The 15,155-nt window shown below is 57.8% G+C and overlaps 5 protein-coding genes across 5 annotated transcripts; all 5 read left to right on the top strand.

Annotated features, from left to right (window-relative positions):
• Nucleotides 1-35: 35 nt before the first annotated feature.
• Nucleotides 36-2,960, top strand: LMXM_18_0050 (conserved hypothetical protein; the record flags this gene model as incomplete). Its single annotated transcript, XM_003873970.1, has 1 exon — nucleotides 36-2,960. The coding sequence occupies one exon, from the start codon at nucleotides 36-38 to the stop codon at nucleotides 2,958-2,960; it is 2,925 nt and encodes a 974-aa protein (XP_003874019.1).
• An 869-nt stretch (nucleotides 2,961-3,829) lies between these two features.
• LMXM_18_0040 (major facilitator superfamily protein (MFS),putative) lies at nucleotides 3,830-5,446 on the top strand (the record flags this gene model as incomplete). Its single annotated transcript, XM_003873969.1, has 1 exon — nucleotides 3,830-5,446. One exon carries the CDS (start codon nucleotides 3,830-3,832, stop codon nucleotides 5,444-5,446), a length of 1,617 nt encoding a protein of 538 aa, XP_003874018.1.
• A 415-nt stretch (nucleotides 5,447-5,861) lies between these two features.
• LMXM_18_0030 (conserved hypothetical protein) lies at nucleotides 5,862-6,896 on the top strand (the record flags this gene model as incomplete). The annotated part of the gene is made up of 1 exon (XM_003873968.1): nucleotides 5,862-6,896. One exon carries the CDS (start codon nucleotides 5,862-5,864, stop codon nucleotides 6,894-6,896), a length of 1,035 nt encoding a protein of 344 aa, XP_003874017.1.
• A 756-nt stretch (nucleotides 6,897-7,652) lies between these two features.
• LMXM_18_0020 (putative diphosphomevalonate decarboxylase) lies at nucleotides 7,653-8,804 on the top strand (the record flags this gene model as incomplete). Its single annotated transcript, XM_003873967.1, has 1 exon — nucleotides 7,653-8,804. The coding sequence occupies one exon, from the start codon at nucleotides 7,653-7,655 to the stop codon at nucleotides 8,802-8,804; it is 1,152 nt and encodes a 383-aa protein (XP_003874016.1).
• Nucleotides 8,805-10,841: 2,037 nt separating this feature from the next.
• LMXM_18_0010 (conserved hypothetical protein) lies at nucleotides 10,842-13,850 on the top strand (the record flags this gene model as incomplete). Its single annotated transcript, XM_003873966.1, has 1 exon — nucleotides 10,842-13,850. The coding sequence occupies one exon, from the start codon at nucleotides 10,842-10,844 to the stop codon at nucleotides 13,848-13,850; it is 3,009 nt and encodes a 1,002-aa protein (XP_003874015.1).
• Nucleotides 13,851-15,155: the final 1,305 nt, after the last annotated feature.

Below are 15,155 nucleotides of genomic sequence, written 5' to 3'. Positions count from 1 at the left end.
TTCGAAAAGGCAGAGTGAGAAAGACGAAGCGGCAGATGACGGCAGCCACAGATGGGGGTGCGTCTGGTGTAGTTAACTGTGCAGAGTGGTTGCACAAACGGATTCCATGCTGGCTGGATGGTGATGTCTCAGTACACCTCGAGGACGCACTGCGGGAGGTGGCGATTCACCTGGATGGCGTCTCCGCGTTTGCGGAGAAGGGTGCCCATCTTCCCGTGAAGGCGGCGCTGCGCGTGCAGGTGATGGCGCTGGACAGCTGGAACGCAACGTCCCTATGCGGGTGGCCATTAGAACGCAAGGATCTGAAGGTTCAGGCTCGCTGGCTCGTTACATACTTGTTCCTCTGCAGTCACTGCGTCTTCGCCGGACGAGAGCTTCGCGAAGCGCATTTGTCGCACCACCTCGACGACGCCGAAAAATGCATCCTTATGTGCCTAAAGACAAGCAAGGGGCTCCTCCGTACGCGCCTCACCGATGCCGCTGAAAAGCTACTCACGTGGGCGGCGTGTGTTGCCAAGGCATGCGCAGGTGTCCCCGGCTCTTCCATGCGCAGATTCTCAGCGGAGGTTCACTTTGCTCAGTTGCGCGCTGCCTGGGAGGCAGCGCAGCACGAACGCGCGTGTGCTCTTGCCACCGAGCTGGCTGACGAGACGCGCTCAAGCACCACGTACACAGAGGCGCTGCTCGAGTTCATCTACAACGCCGGTGTGAAATCTCTGCAGGAGGAGCGCCGCCATGCAGGTGCACTCGACGCAGGCGGTCACGCTGCGTCGGAGGTCGAGGGAGTGGGGCTGCGAGCATGCGCATCAGGGCAGGTCATGCCAGACGTACAGGCCTCCCTGCAGACTCTGCTGCTCCTCTCCCTGCGACTGCAGAAAGCCGTCAAGGCTCGCTCAATGAAGCAGCGGACATTTCTTGGCATGACGTACTTGCAGTATGGGTATTCTCTGCTTCTGTGCGGCAAGTATGACGCCGCGGTGGAGGCGGCGTCCACGTCGTACGAGCTTCTCCGCACCCTGGAGCCCATTGTCATCCGCTTCAAGGCTGAGGTCTACCGTCACGCCACGGACGAGGTGGTGGAATTGTTTCGTGCTCTGTGCAGCGATGCCACTGTTGCCGTGGGAGATCTGTGCGCCATGGCAAGCCTTGCATTGGAGAGGACGCCCGGTGTGCAGGAAACTTTGTTTGCAGAGCTGCATAGGCGCGTGGCTGCCTCGGCAAGCGCTGTTGACCAGTTCCGGCTGCTCTGCGTTCTCATTCGCCATAGTTCTGAGTGGAGCGTTGCTGAGCTGCTGCGCCGCCTCTCGAATGGGGATACGCCGCCACCAGCGTTTCACCGCTTTCTGTTCTGCTGCCTCTGGCGGCTGTCAGCCATGGCGGTGGACGCGCAGCCGCGGTGCTTGTCTGCCGCGACTCGTTGGAGCTGCCTGGAAACCGCACAGCGTCTCTTTCGCGGCGTTGCCTCGGAGGAGGAGCGGCAGGCGATTTTGCTGGAGATGACACAGCTGGCCCTCGCAATGCACGACGATGGCGTTGACGCTACGGAGGAGCTCGAACAGACGCTGGCATTGTGCCAAAACGTCGAGACTATCGTTTCTGCACTGGAGGCATCTTCTTTGCAGGCCCAGTCGCAAATTGCGTTTTTGCTTGGAAAAAACGAGCATGGAATGGAGCGGGTGAGAGCACTACTGGCATGCACAGCAGGAGAGACAGCAGTGCAGGCCTGCAGCGAACTCGTCACGTTTTTGCTCCGCTCGTCGCTGCTTTACTCGGCTGGCGCGGTGGCAGAGTTATGCGTCGTTGCATTTCACCAGCACCAGTCGCCGGTGTGTATTATCGAGTTTGCCAAGGTGTTTGCCATGGGATGCTTGGTAGACCAGATGGAGGGACTCCGCGCCGAGGTCGGCGGCATTCTTGAGGTGCATGTCTGTCCCATCTTGCAGCACGTGTCACTGACGTTGCCTGACGCGCGATGGTGGAGCCGGTTTCTCTGGTACGCTGCCGAGGCGCTCCTTGACAGCGACCCTGTGCGAGCCGTGCGACTCCTCCAGGCCGGAGTGGAACTCCAAGCAGCCCGTAGCGACGCCGGCGAGGCCGAGGTGTCCACGATAGCGGCGGACGAGTTTCTGCGCAATCGACTGTGTCTGTTGCTAGATACTGAGTTTGACACCTTCACAGCTGGGCAAGCGGCTCTCTCGACTGTGGAGCTTCGGCGGCACGGGGATTGTCTCGCGAGCTTACTCAGCTCGTGCGACGAGAAGAAGAGCACCACAGACGAGAGCTCCACCCCACGACAGCGTGTGACGCTCTCTCTCGCGCTCTTAGAGGCGACCCTGCGTGACATGATGGCGCACGATGACTCTACCCTCATTGACGTGGAAGCGCTGCGCCTGGACGAGCTCCCTAGTATGGCTGCCATAAGCTCGGGCGATCTCGAGCAAGTGGCGGCAGTGTGCCACTACGCGGCCTCACGCCTTTCCCCTCCTGATTCCCATTTTCTATGCGATGCAGCGCTCAACATCATGCTGGCCGCGGCCCAGCTGCAGCTCACCGGAGACATCACCTCCACTGCTGCGCTCGGCGCTCTCTTCGCAACCATCTACGCCGCATTCAAGATGGCTCGTAACGCTGACGGACGTCTGCTGGTCTCCGAGGCACTCACCGCCGCCCTCCCTCTTCTCACTGGAAAGAATGCCTCGCTACGCTCCGCTTTCTCTCACTTACACAATAATGATGGCGAGTGCTCTACGGTGGAACGAGACCGCGGCCTCTGTGAAACCGTAGTTGAGTTCTTCGCCGTTGAAGCGTGGAATGAGTCAGTGCAGTGGAACATTCTGCAGAGGCGCGCGCTGGTGGAGCGATGGCGCGCCGTCGTCGCGGTGCTCACGAGTGTCCTGAGCGACGCAAACGCGTCGAAGGCGGCTATCACCGACCTTGCTGCGCAGATGCCTTTGCTCTGAGGTGTGTGTGACGCGCTCTTTCTTCCTCGCATGACATTGTGGCTCCCTCCACTCGTCGCCGTGCATCCGGATGGGGAAGCAGCACAGCAGGTTGTAGGCCACCGGTGCTGTGGATGGTGGGATAGGACACCACTGGTGCACTGCCGGTATTCTTTGATTTCTCTTCTTCTGCTAGTTGTACTGCTGCTGCGTCACCTTTCCAGTCCATTGTCTTGAAACATATTACTTTTGTGCCGATAGACGGACTGCGATGACGGATGAGGTGTATCCAAACGCAGAAGAGAAAAGAGTTGCTGTATGCCCCTATTCCGCACGGCGACTTCCCCTTTCAGATCCCTGGGGGTAGAGGTGCGTACAGCGCCTTCTTCTGCTGAGCTTGCGCCCCCCCCCTTCTCCCCATCAGCCGTGGAGGCCCTTTCTTTCTTCATGCACGCTGCGCAGTGTGCGACATCTTTAGTCGAACGAGCCTCACGTCTCGCCAAACTGCGAGGTGGGGCCGCTCTCCCTGCGCATCTACTTAATGGTCTCTCCCCTTTGCCGCTCGCTTTGCTCCTGCTCTCTTTCTCTTCGTGTGTCTGTGTGTGTGGGTTTCGGCTTTCTTGTTTCTCTTGTGCGTATCACGCGGTGACATGTACGAGGCTCTGTGGTAGCGGCCTTGCGTATCACACACCGTCAGGCGACGCTGTGGGTTCACCGACCCATCTTGCGTGGTGAATGCCTTCTCTACAAGCTGAGCGCAGCGCCCTGCCAGCCGCGTCGTTATCGGTGACTCGCTGAAACCTGGAGCAGGCAGAGAAGACCCACACCACAAACCCAGCAACTTGGGAGAACGATTACCCTCTAAAAGCGGTGACGACAGGGCGGGCAGTATGAGGACGGAAGAGATCTCGCAGGAGACGACCCTGCTGCTGCCCGACGCGTCTCGCGACCGTTCTACCCGCACATCTACCATGAACACAGGGGGTGAAACCTGGATGACGCCGAGGATCGTGTTATGGACGTTTACCGTGACTAACTTTCTGCTCTACTTCGATCGTGGCGCAACCGTCGGTGCGCTCTCCTCCATCTGCTCCGACCGAAGCCTCGTCGGCAATGAAACGCCGCTGTCCGATGCCAAGAGGGGCTTCCTTGTCTCCGGGTTCATTATCGGCTACGTGGTAGCTAGCCCCCTCTTCACCTCCCGCGGTAGCGCCTGGGGCTCAAGGGTGGTCATTATGCTCGGAATGGCGCTGTGGTGCACTACATGCCTCGCCTGTGCCGTTTCCTTCAGCTACACGGTCCTGTTTGTCTGTCGCATCCTTGTTGGCGTGGCAGAGGCGGCGTTTGTCGCCTTCACCGTCACAATTATTGACAACATTGCCCCTACCACGCATCGGACGTCGTGGATCGGTTTCTTTTACTCCATGATCCCCATCGGAACGGCTGTGGGAATGGGCTCCGCCGGTCTGCTCACATCGTACCCGACGCTGTGGGGCTTCACGGCGTGGCGAGTGATATATGTGACAGAGGTGGTGGCGGCGCTGCCCATTGTGGTGCTTCTGTGCTACATCCCGGCGTGCTACCACCTTGCTCCAGCCACGGAATCTGCCCCGCAGATGCCCTTTCTCACCGCTACTGGCTGTGTTTTAGGCAACACAAACTACATGCTGCTTGTACTTGGGTTTTCAATGTACTGCTTTGTGACCGGTGCCGTTATGACCTGGGGAATACCCTTGTTGCACGAGGGTCCTCTGCAGTTCCCCAACGCTACCGCTGCGCTCTTCATGGGCATCGCGACGACGTGCAGTGGTGTGGTAGGCTCGCTGCTGGGTGGCCTCGCTGTCGACTACTGGGGCGGCAGCACTGGCCCTGCTGGTGCAATCCAGTGCCAGCGGTTCAACATCCTCATGGCCCTCATCGCGATCCCCTGCGGGGAGGCTGCACTCTTCAGCGCCGATGCGTTGGTGTTTGCGACTACTTTTGGGCTGGCAGTGACAGCACTCTTCGCCATCACAGCCCCCATGAACGCCTCCATTCTTACCGTGGTGCCAGCCGGCCTACGCCCGTATGCCGTGAGCTACTCCATTTTTATCATCCATCTTCTCGGTGACTTTCCCTCACCAACGCTAGCGGGGATTGTGTCAGACTTTTTTGGGCGGAACTGCCGTGGCCTTTCACGTGATCGCTGCCGTGACGCTGAGCAGCAATTCCAATGTGCCTGGATTGACGGCGCAGACGGTCTGGGACGGTGCATCTGCCGCGTTCAGCTGCGCAACGCTCTTCTTTTGGTCTTCGCGTACCTATCCCTTGCCCCGCTCTGCTGGACGGTAGTGTGGTGGCGTCTGCACCGCGATGTCCCCACTGCAAATGCCAGCCCCGAGGACGCAGAAGACTTGTCTACCTGGAACACGCCTGATGTGTCAGTTTTTCTCCTCTCTCACTCACACGATGAGCTTGACGAAGTGCTCCAGACATGCGTATGGTTGAAGCGATTTGGCCATCACTAGATTTTGAAACGCGTGCTTGTCTTTCAGCATGTGCTGCTTCTAGTTTCGTTAAGTTTATGCCTGAGCATCAGTCGTATCGACAAAAACGGAAAAACAACCGACACCATAGCGACACACAACGGCAACGATGAAGACGAGGATAGCGTCTGGTGCTCTCGGGGGAGTGCACAGTGAAAACGAAGAGAGAAAAATACTGTTGCTAAGCCCACCCTCCCTCCTCGTTGTTCACCGCTCCGGATTGGTGACTGGAAGCTCTCCTCTCTACCCGCTTCTTGAACCTGCGGACACACCAAAACACTCTGTATTTCTCTATTTCCCTATCCTGCTGCTTCTGACGGTGACTGTGCTCCCTTTGCTTTGTTGCTCGCACTCCGCTTGTTTCAAGCGACACGGCAGTCATGCACGGAAGTAAATGATGCCGAACGATGCAGCGGTTGTGTACATCTTCCTCGACGACGTCAACAAGGCTGTGTCCATGGAAGATGTCAAGGAATGGCTGCAGATTATAAACGATGTCGTTGAGATAAAGCTGCAATTTGACGCTGCTACAGAACGACCCTGCTACTATGTGGAGTTCCGTAGTGCAGTAGCGGCGCAACAGGCTGTGCAGTACCTCAACGGCGCACGGCTCAAGAACTGCGTCGTGACGATACAGTCTCGCGTGTATCCGGCGGCGACAGAGACACAGGGGCCATCAAGCAACAGTGAAGAGTCTCCGTCAGCGGCCGGGGGTGCACCTCCACTCACCCGCAAGCGTTGCAGAGAGACGTCAGAGTTGCCCTTTAATCATTTGCTGCCGCCCGAGCTTCAGATGGACCCACCACTCGCGAACTATCTTCCCGAACTGGAGAAGAGCGCCCTGTACTCGTTAGACGGCCTTGCCATGTGGCGGCAACTGCAAGCAGCACAAAAGGAACTGGTTGAGGTGTTTCATGATCTAGAGGTCACCGCAGCGCAGATCGCAGATTGTGACGCACAGTTGACGCAGCTCCTTCACATGAGTTGGACAGCGCCAGCTGCCAATGGTGTCATCATGTCTCACTCGCCTTCGTCTGGGCCTGGGCGCAAGACTGCCCTTCACGCCCAACACTTTCTTTGCCACGAGAGAGCGATCGCGTTTGACGCGCACACGCCCAGCCGGGTCGTCGCACTGCTGACGGATTGCTTTGGCCCTCTGTCGCTCTGCTCGGACGCGGTGACACCGGCCGGCTTTTTCCTCGTGGTGAGGTTTGTCTTTGCGGCGGACGAGGCGCTTTTCTTGGCCGCCGCTACCGCGTCCGGGTCGGCAGAGATGACCAAGAAGAGGGACCAGAGTCAAGGGGCAGAGTGGAAGAGCGTCGTCCAAGGACTTGGGTGGAGACCGGCTGCAAGTGTCGCTGCCGTCCATCACCTATTCTCGGTCGAACTGGATGCACGTCTGCAGCGTATAGTGTGCGACCTACTATCGTAGGCGCCGTTGCTGAAAGCATTGGAGGGGGCGGAGGTGTGGCTTCTTCACCACTTCCCCCGCTGGTGGTTTCCGCGTAGTGATGATGGACCCGGGCGTTGCAACTGCGTGCCTCGGCTGACGTGTGAAGTGCAGGAAAACAAAAAATAAGTAGACAAAGACGGAACTGACTCACCGATTCTGTTCACCTGTCCGCAGACGTGGGGTGATGGCTGTGTATGGCAGTAAAGAAAGATCGCCTTTGGCACGGCAGCCGGGTTGCCTGGCAAAGAGCACCGACATATCCCTCGTCTTGTTTTCATACAGGACCGCCTGCGTACTTCACTCACGCACAGTCACACATGTCTTGTGCGCATGTATTCGCTCGCTGCTCCATTTTGTTTCCTTTTGATCCCTTCTCTTCCTCGGTGCATTACGTTTTGATTTTGTCTTTCACATCTCCGTCCGCGCATGTGACCCCACCGTCGCGGCAACGCTCTGCGCGGTGCTCTGTCTACGGTGCCTTCACGCACGTTCCCCTGTCACACTTACCATGACCGCTACTTTGACTTACATCCGGTCTGTCTGCATTGCACGCCGTCTAGGAACATATTCATATACCTCTGTCATTTCTCGATCTCGCACTGACCCCCCTCCTCGTTGCGCCCCTCGTAGTGCACAGCCACCCGCCCACGAATTCAGCAGTGCCTTCTGCATCGTACAGTTTTCGACTTTTTTTTCCTTTTCTGCAAAACACCAAGCAAAAGAAACCTTCGAAGAATGTCAGCGCCGATTCGCGTAACGGTCGAGGCACCCATCAACATCGCCTTCATCAAGTATTGGGGGAAGCGTGAGGGAGGTGAGAAGCTAATCTTGCCTACCAATGACTCCTTTAGTATCACACTCTCCACAAAGCCGTTTCGCTCCAAGACCTCGGTTGAGCTCCGCAGCGTCGCTGCGGAGGATGAACTGTGGCTGAATGGGGCGAAGAGCAACATTCAGGAGACGCCCCGCATCCAGTCGGTGCTCTCGTGCATCCGTGATAACTGCCCAAGCGACGTGAAGAATCTCAAGGCGTACATTGTCTCCGAGAACAACTTCCCGACAGCAGCCGGCATGGCCTCCTCCGCCAGTGGCTACTGCGCACTTGCCGCGGCGCTCGTGAAGGCGTACCGAGCCACCGTGGACGTGTCGATGCTGTCGCGCCTTGGCTCCGGCAGTGCGTGCCGCAGCACTTACGGCGGCTTTGTTATTTGGAACAAGGGGGAGAAACCTGATGGCACGGACTGCATCGCGACGCAGTTTGTGGATGAGAACTACTGGCCCGAGATGCAGGTGATGTGCGCCGTTCTCAAAGGCGACAAGAAGGATGTCTCCAGCACGGCTGGCATGCAGCAGTCGCTCAAAACGTCTCCCATGATGCAAGAGCGCATCGCGTCCATTGTTCCGGCGCGCATGAAGGCCGTCAAGGAGGCGATTCAGCAGCGCGACTTCAACAGGTTTGCTGAGATTACTATGGCTGACTCCGATGACCTGCAGGAGATTTGCCGCACAACCGAGCCCTGCATCCAGTACGCCACGGAGGACAGCTACGCCATGATCCGCCTGATCCGCGCGTTCAACGCCAAGAAGGGCTACAATGCCATGGCCTACACCTTCGACGCCGGCGCGAACTGCTTCATGTTCACCCTCAAGCAGGACCTGCCGGAGGTGGTGGGGACACTGCGTGCGCACTTTCCCACCTCGTGGGAGAAGCTGTTTTTTCACGACGCAGACCTCTTGGAGGAGTGCAAGGCGTACCAGTTGCCCGCATTGTTTGAGGGTCTCATCGACTACCCGAAAAAGCCGTTTGAGATGCTCCTACAGTCTCCTGTGGGTCAAGGCGTCCTGTACCTCGACGACACCGAGTCCCTCATTCCGCCTCACGCCTAGCGGGCCCTGTCGCTAAAATCACTCCCCTTCTCCTTCCCCTTCCCTCCCCTCCCCACTCCCAAGCGATTGGCTGCCCTCTCCTTGCCACAGCGGAGGAGGAGACATCCGTGGCATGACCGACGCATTGCCCTCTACGGCGTCTCTTCATGTTTGCCGCGGCTATTTTTCTCCTTCCCTCCTTTTCTCCGATCAATGCCCTGTCTCCGTCACACCACCCTCATCATGTGTGGGTGTGTCACTTTAGAAGTGCTCGGCATCTCCTTTGTTGAGATAATTAATCCAGGCTGCAATGAAGCAGTAAAGCAATTAGCTTCCCGTCTCAGAGAACGGTGTTGAAACAGCTTGCATGCTTCCACTACATGGAATGAAAGCTGCCAGTGAAGCTAATAGAGGGAAGTCTGCCTAGACATGTTGTCGAGGGAATCAATGGAATTCCGTGCTAGATGTTCAGTGGACGTTCCTGCGTCTAATGGGCTCCCCGGTGAAGTGTGCGACTGATCTCCTTACATGCCGCCTCGTGAACTGGGTGCGTCCATGCAGGGCCGAACACTCTCTCTCCCCTTCACCCTTTTGCCTGCGAGAGCCTACTGCCGCTCTCCCTGAGTGACAAGCGTGAAGGGGAAGTGCAGTGGTCGCTCACCCGTACTCGATCCTTGTCATCCCGTTTGCGCCCTCCTTGTCGCGGATCTTTCGCTTCTCTATTTTCTCCTTCACCCATGACGTCATTTTCCGGACTGTAGAGAGCGCACGAGCACCTCGAGCATGGCGTCTGTGAGCTTGGAGGCGGGATTGGCGCGGAACCAAAACCTTGTGGATCTTCTCTTGCAGCGCTGCGCGCATGACGAGCGCCGCGGCGACTTGTATCAGCGCTTGTCTGCGCTACAAGACGCACAGAGGCGACATTTCGAGAAGATGACGGCCCACGTGCAAGCTCAATATTTTCTTGTAGTGGAGCGCATTCAACTTTTACAGCAGGAGGAGACTGAAGCTGTGAAGTACCGTAGCGCTGTGAACCCACCTTATGTATCCCAGGAGGTGGCGGGTATGGCGTGTGCAGAGCAGCGCCTGCGCGACACGCTGCGGCAAACACAACGCATGAACACGGTATTGCAGGCAGCCCTGGAAGAAACCTCGGCGCAGTGTGAGCGTCTGCAGCAATGGGTACGTACAAGAGCAGCACGCGACAGTTTAGCGGCGACTGAGTGGAGTCCCATCTCCGCTGCCACCGCGACGGGGCACCCCTCTGGGGCTCCTCAGAGCTGTCCCTGCGAAGGCGCCTCACCGTCCCACAAATTAGCGGTGCTCGCGCGACACACAGCCTCCTCCTACGCGAAGGCGCTCTCCGCAGTGCGTCAGGTCGTCGTAGACTACAGGGGGCTTCAGGAAGACATCCAGAAACAACTGCAAAACGCTGCGGCGTGCCGCGATCCCGCTGGTGTAATGGTCGCCTTGACAGCATTGGCAGGGGCGAGAGACAACTTGCTACTTTCCTATACTCAGTTGCGCGAAGAGCAGCGTGCGCACCACCTCGCGTTGCTTCGCACCGTCGGTCTGCTCTTAGAAAGGCCCGTGTAGACTCTCGGACGGGAGCCTTCCGATTTCATAAGTCCGCTACAAACAGCACAAGCGCGCGCGCTGTCGCAAAAGTTGCGACGGAAGTCAACGTGAGGCATCAGGATTTGATGGAGCCGACGCAGACGGTCCCCTCCCACCTAGTTGTCGGCTCTTTCACCCTTCTTATGGCCCTCCCCTCTTTTTACTACTTTGTCTCTCTCCCGCTTGTTTGTCCCTGTGCCTTTGCGCGTGCTATGCCGCACCTAGATCGGTGATATAGTTCCTCCTCGTCGGCGTCACCTTCTCGGCAGAGTCCCTTTTCAACTCTGCATTTTCCGGAAGAAAAGCAGTTGACAGGGGGTAGTCGTACATAGTCGCCACCTTTGAGAGGTGCGCCTTTACCTCCGCCTGTTTGTGTGTAGCATACAAACTTCTCTTTTCCGTTTCGCAATTTCCTTTCGCCGTTATTAGCAACACGCGGTGATGCTACGCCGCTCGCCTCAGCTCCTGCGTCTGCGCCTTGCGGGGGTGTTCACCTGCAGCGCTGCACTGTACGGTCGCACCGGCGCTTTTCACCCCTTCTCGCAAAAGGATGAGGATGACCTGCTACAGGTGGTGAAGACAAAGCCCCGCCACGTCCTCCGGCATGTGCGTCAGCAGGTCTGGCGCTCTCGCAAGCGAGAACTGCAGTTTCGCAACACAGTGACGCACCTGATGATTATCCTGCAGGAGTTCCTCCGCAAACAGCTCATCGACCCTGCACATGCATCTCAGATCATGGAGGGCATTCTGGAAGAATGTGTCAAGTACGGGCAGCACGATATGGCGCACCTGCTCTTCCGCGCATTCCTACGCTTCCGCAAGTACGGCTGTGTCATGACCGTGAATTCCATCCGCTGTTTGTTCGAGTCCTATCGCCACAATGACACCGCCGACCTGATGCTTCAGCTCGCGCAGGAGATGAAGGAGGTGGCGGAGCTGCGGCCGCTCTGCATCGCCGCGTACTTGTTTTCGAACAGCGAAGCTGAGGCGCAGGCGCTCTGCGAGGGCCTGTCGCTGACAGAGCTAGGCTCCGACGACGTTGTGGCGCTCATTGCCGGGTACGAGAAATTGAAGCGCGCCGATAAGCTCCAGGGGATTCTCGACGCTGTCCCGACAATGTCCACTGCCCACATTCGAATGGAGGTGTGCGCGGCGCTGTTTCGCGCCTTTTTCAAGCTGGACAATGACGAAGGCTTCACGCGGACGCTGCAGGTGGCTTTGGAGCAGAAGATGCCGCTCTCCGCTGAACTGTGCGCTACGGTTCTGCGGCACAAGATGCGACACGTGACGAGTGTGGAGGAGATCGCGGCCATCGAGGAGGAGCTGAGGGAGCTCGGGTACGTGCCGGACGCAACGTGTGACTCTATCGTCATCACCGCGTACGCCCGGCTGCTGCACTTTGGCGACCGCGGTAGCGAGGAGCTCATGCTTGCCAAGGTGGACACGCTGCTGTCGTCCATTGAGTCCCGCCTCAAGCAAGGCGATCCTGACATGGACATCAGCGCTGCCCACATCCGGGCCGTCATCCGCGGCTACGGGGCCGCTGGTCGCCCTGAAGCGATTAAGGACGCATGGCAGCGGATGCAGTTCGGTTCTCTCACGAACGACGTGCGCATCTACAATGAGCTGCTCAAGTGGTTTGCGCTCATGGGCAACGTAAAGGACGTGCTCGCCATGAAGCGCGAGATGGAGAGCAACGGGGTCAGTGCGGATGCCGTCACTTACACGTGGGTCTTTCGCGCTCTGGGCAAGTACTATCCGCGGCAGGTGGAGGAGTACTACAAGGAGATGCAGGAGCGGCATGTTCGGCCTGATATTCACCTCTACACCACGCTCCTCGGCATCTTTGGTGACCTCGGGAACATGGACACTGTCGACGCGCTTATGACGGAGCTGCGGAGGCGTGAGGAGGCGGGTACTGTCCAGCTCACGCCCATCACGTTTGCCGTGCTCATCCGCATCCACGGCGGTGATCTCGACAAGGCGAAAGCTCTCTACGCGGAGGCCCAGCAGCGCAACGTCAGCGATCACCCGCACGTCCAGACAAGCATGCTGCACACCCTCGCCGTCCACAAGGGCGGCGGCGCCGCCGATGTCGAGGAGTTTTTGAAGACGCTGCCGACCTGGAGCACCGACGTGTACAATGTTCTCTTGCATATGTACGGAAAGGGCATGGATCGTGAGCGGTTTGACGCGACGCTGGAAAAGATGAAGTCGGAATCTGTCGAGATGAACGACGTCACGTTTGGCACCCTCATCACCGCGTTTGCTCGCTGGAGCGATCGCGAGAAGGTGAACGAGGTGATTCAGCTCCTCAAGTCCCACGACGGCGGAATCTCCGCCACGTTTTACTCCGTGCTCGCCTCCTCTCTAAGTCGCATGGGCAACCAGGAGGGGGTCGAGAACGCCTGGGAGGACCTCCTGGCCTCCCGCCTCTTCCCAGACACAGAGGTGTACAACCAGTTCCTGTCTCTCTACAGCCGCCAGAACAACGTGTCCAAGATGCAGGGCGTACTTGACAACATGATGAAGCAAGTGCCCCCAAATCCAGTCACTGCCACCACGGTCCTCGACATGCTCGGCAAGTCCGGTCGCATGTCGGAGATGGAATCCCTCTTCGACGACATGAAGTCAACGCCAGACACCGCGCCAACGTCCGTGACGTTTCACCAGGTCATGAACGCCTACGCGAAGACCGGGGATGTGGTGAAGATGGAGAAGGTGCACGAGGAATTCCTGGAGAAGGGCTACACGGAGAACAACGTTACCTACAACATTCTCATGGACGGCCACGGGCGTTCGAAAGGATATGAGCAGATGGAGGAGCTGCGCCAGAAGCGCTGTGCCGCCGGCATCCCGATTGACGACATCACGTACTGCATCATGATCGCCGCTTACGGTCGCTCCCGTCTCGAGAAGGATGTGCAGCGTCTTTTCGATGAAGTCATCAAAGAGGAGAACCGACCGTTACTGACGAAGCGAGTGGTTTGGTCAGCGATGGACGCCTTCTGCCGCTGTAACTCGACAGCTGGGATCGAAAAGTCTGTGGAGCTGCTGCGGACGCTGAACGGCGAGGACAAGGCGCTCAGCTCCGCCGACTACTGCGGCCTCATCCCCTACTACTGTCGCATGGGCCACATGGAGAAGGTCGAGGACGTCGTACGACTCCTTCACGACGGAGGCGACGCCGACGCACTGACGTACAGCGCCCTCAACGCCATTGCGCGCGGCTATGCCCGAGCCGGGCGCTTTGATAAGACGGTGGAGACGCTGCATCAGATTCGCGATCGCAACTGGGTACCCGATGCGGCGACGGCGCTGCAGCTTTCAGGGGCCTTCCTCAAAGCAGGTCTTCATGAGCAAGCGCAGCAGGTCATCGAGTGGCGTCGACGCTACGCCAAAGTGTCGGGTAGCCCCGCCGTCACCACCATAAATGATAGCCAGAATTAGGGTGGCTCGCGCGGGGCCGGCGAGAAGGAGTGCAGGAATCCGCAACGTGCTCGCCACACGGTTATCGGCCATTTCGGCAGCTGGGCCTCAGAGAAGGGGTGCAGCACACCGGCCTCTAAGCCATTTCCGTATGACGGAATGCGTCACTCATGTGACCCGCACCTACACTGTTGGCGAGCAAACTTCATACCCATCGTTCCATTTTTCTCTTGGTGCACGGATATCTTGTCCGCTAAGAGCACGGTGTTTCTCGCAGCTGCAGCTGTTTAGCCGGTGGGTTGCACGTTTCCCTACATGGACCTCACTGTACACAGAGGTGCGAGTGCTTTTGTATGCTTTGACCCTGTGCCCCTCTTCTCTCTGCCAGAAAATCCATGAAAGAAACGAAACCAGCAACCATCACTAACCGGTGGTTTGTGCGCACCTTCATCGCTTCCGGGGGAGGAAGACAAGGCGCACGATACAGAGCGCGTGGCACCGCCGCGTCTGAGCCGGAGTCCCTTCCGTTGGCTCGTCGCCTACCATGATGCTCTTCGGATGTCTCCAATGCCACAAGCCCCTCTTTTTGTGCTTCAGTAAGCTCATCTCTTCTCTCCACGACCCTGCACATACTCTGAGACGGACACACTTACACAGCGTTTTCTTCCCTGAGCTTCACATCACCCTCTACTGTTGCATCCCGCTCACTGCAGCACGGTTTCTTGTCCATGTGTGGTATGACACACATGTGTGACACATTTTCAACTACATTTCCTCTCCATACCATTAGTGTACCGTGTGGAGAACCGCAACGACAATGTGTATTCGGCACCTTGCCTCTGTGATGTGGTGGAGCATTAAGAGGAGCGCCCATTGCTCGAATACGCTAGGTGCACTGCGTGTTGTGTGCGTTTAGCCTGCTTCTTCATTTGTGTGTATTGTGAGTTGTTGGCGCTGCTGCTGCGTTATAAGCAGACCTGTGTGCAGGATTGTGATGGTGATGGTTGTGGTTATGGCTGTGGATGTGTTGCTGTTATCCCTTGGTGTGTGTGGTCTATTAAAGGTTGTTGTGTGCGTGTGTTATGATACGGGGGAGGGTACGGGTTAGGGTCAGGGTCAGGGTCAGGGTCAGGGTCAGGGTCAGGGTCAGGGTTAGGGTTAGGGTTAGGGTTAGGGTTAGGGTTAGGGTTAGGGTTAGGGTTAGGGTTAGGGTTAGGGTTAGGGTTAGGGTTAGGGTTAGGGTTAGGGTTAGGGTTAGGGTTAGGGTTAGGGTTAGGGTTAGGGTTAGGGTTAGGGTTAGGGTTAGGGTTAGGGTTAGGGTTAGGG

This window comes from Leishmania mexicana, chromosome 18 (genome assembly GCF_000234665.1).
Source record: "Leishmania mexicana MHOM/GT/2001/U1103 complete genome, chromosome 18".
Classification (NCBI taxonomy): domain Eukaryota; phylum Euglenozoa; class Kinetoplastea; order Trypanosomatida; family Trypanosomatidae; genus Leishmania; species Leishmania mexicana.
Note: the sequence above shows the minus strand (reverse complement) of the source record. Positions and strands in the feature narration are given on the sequence as shown.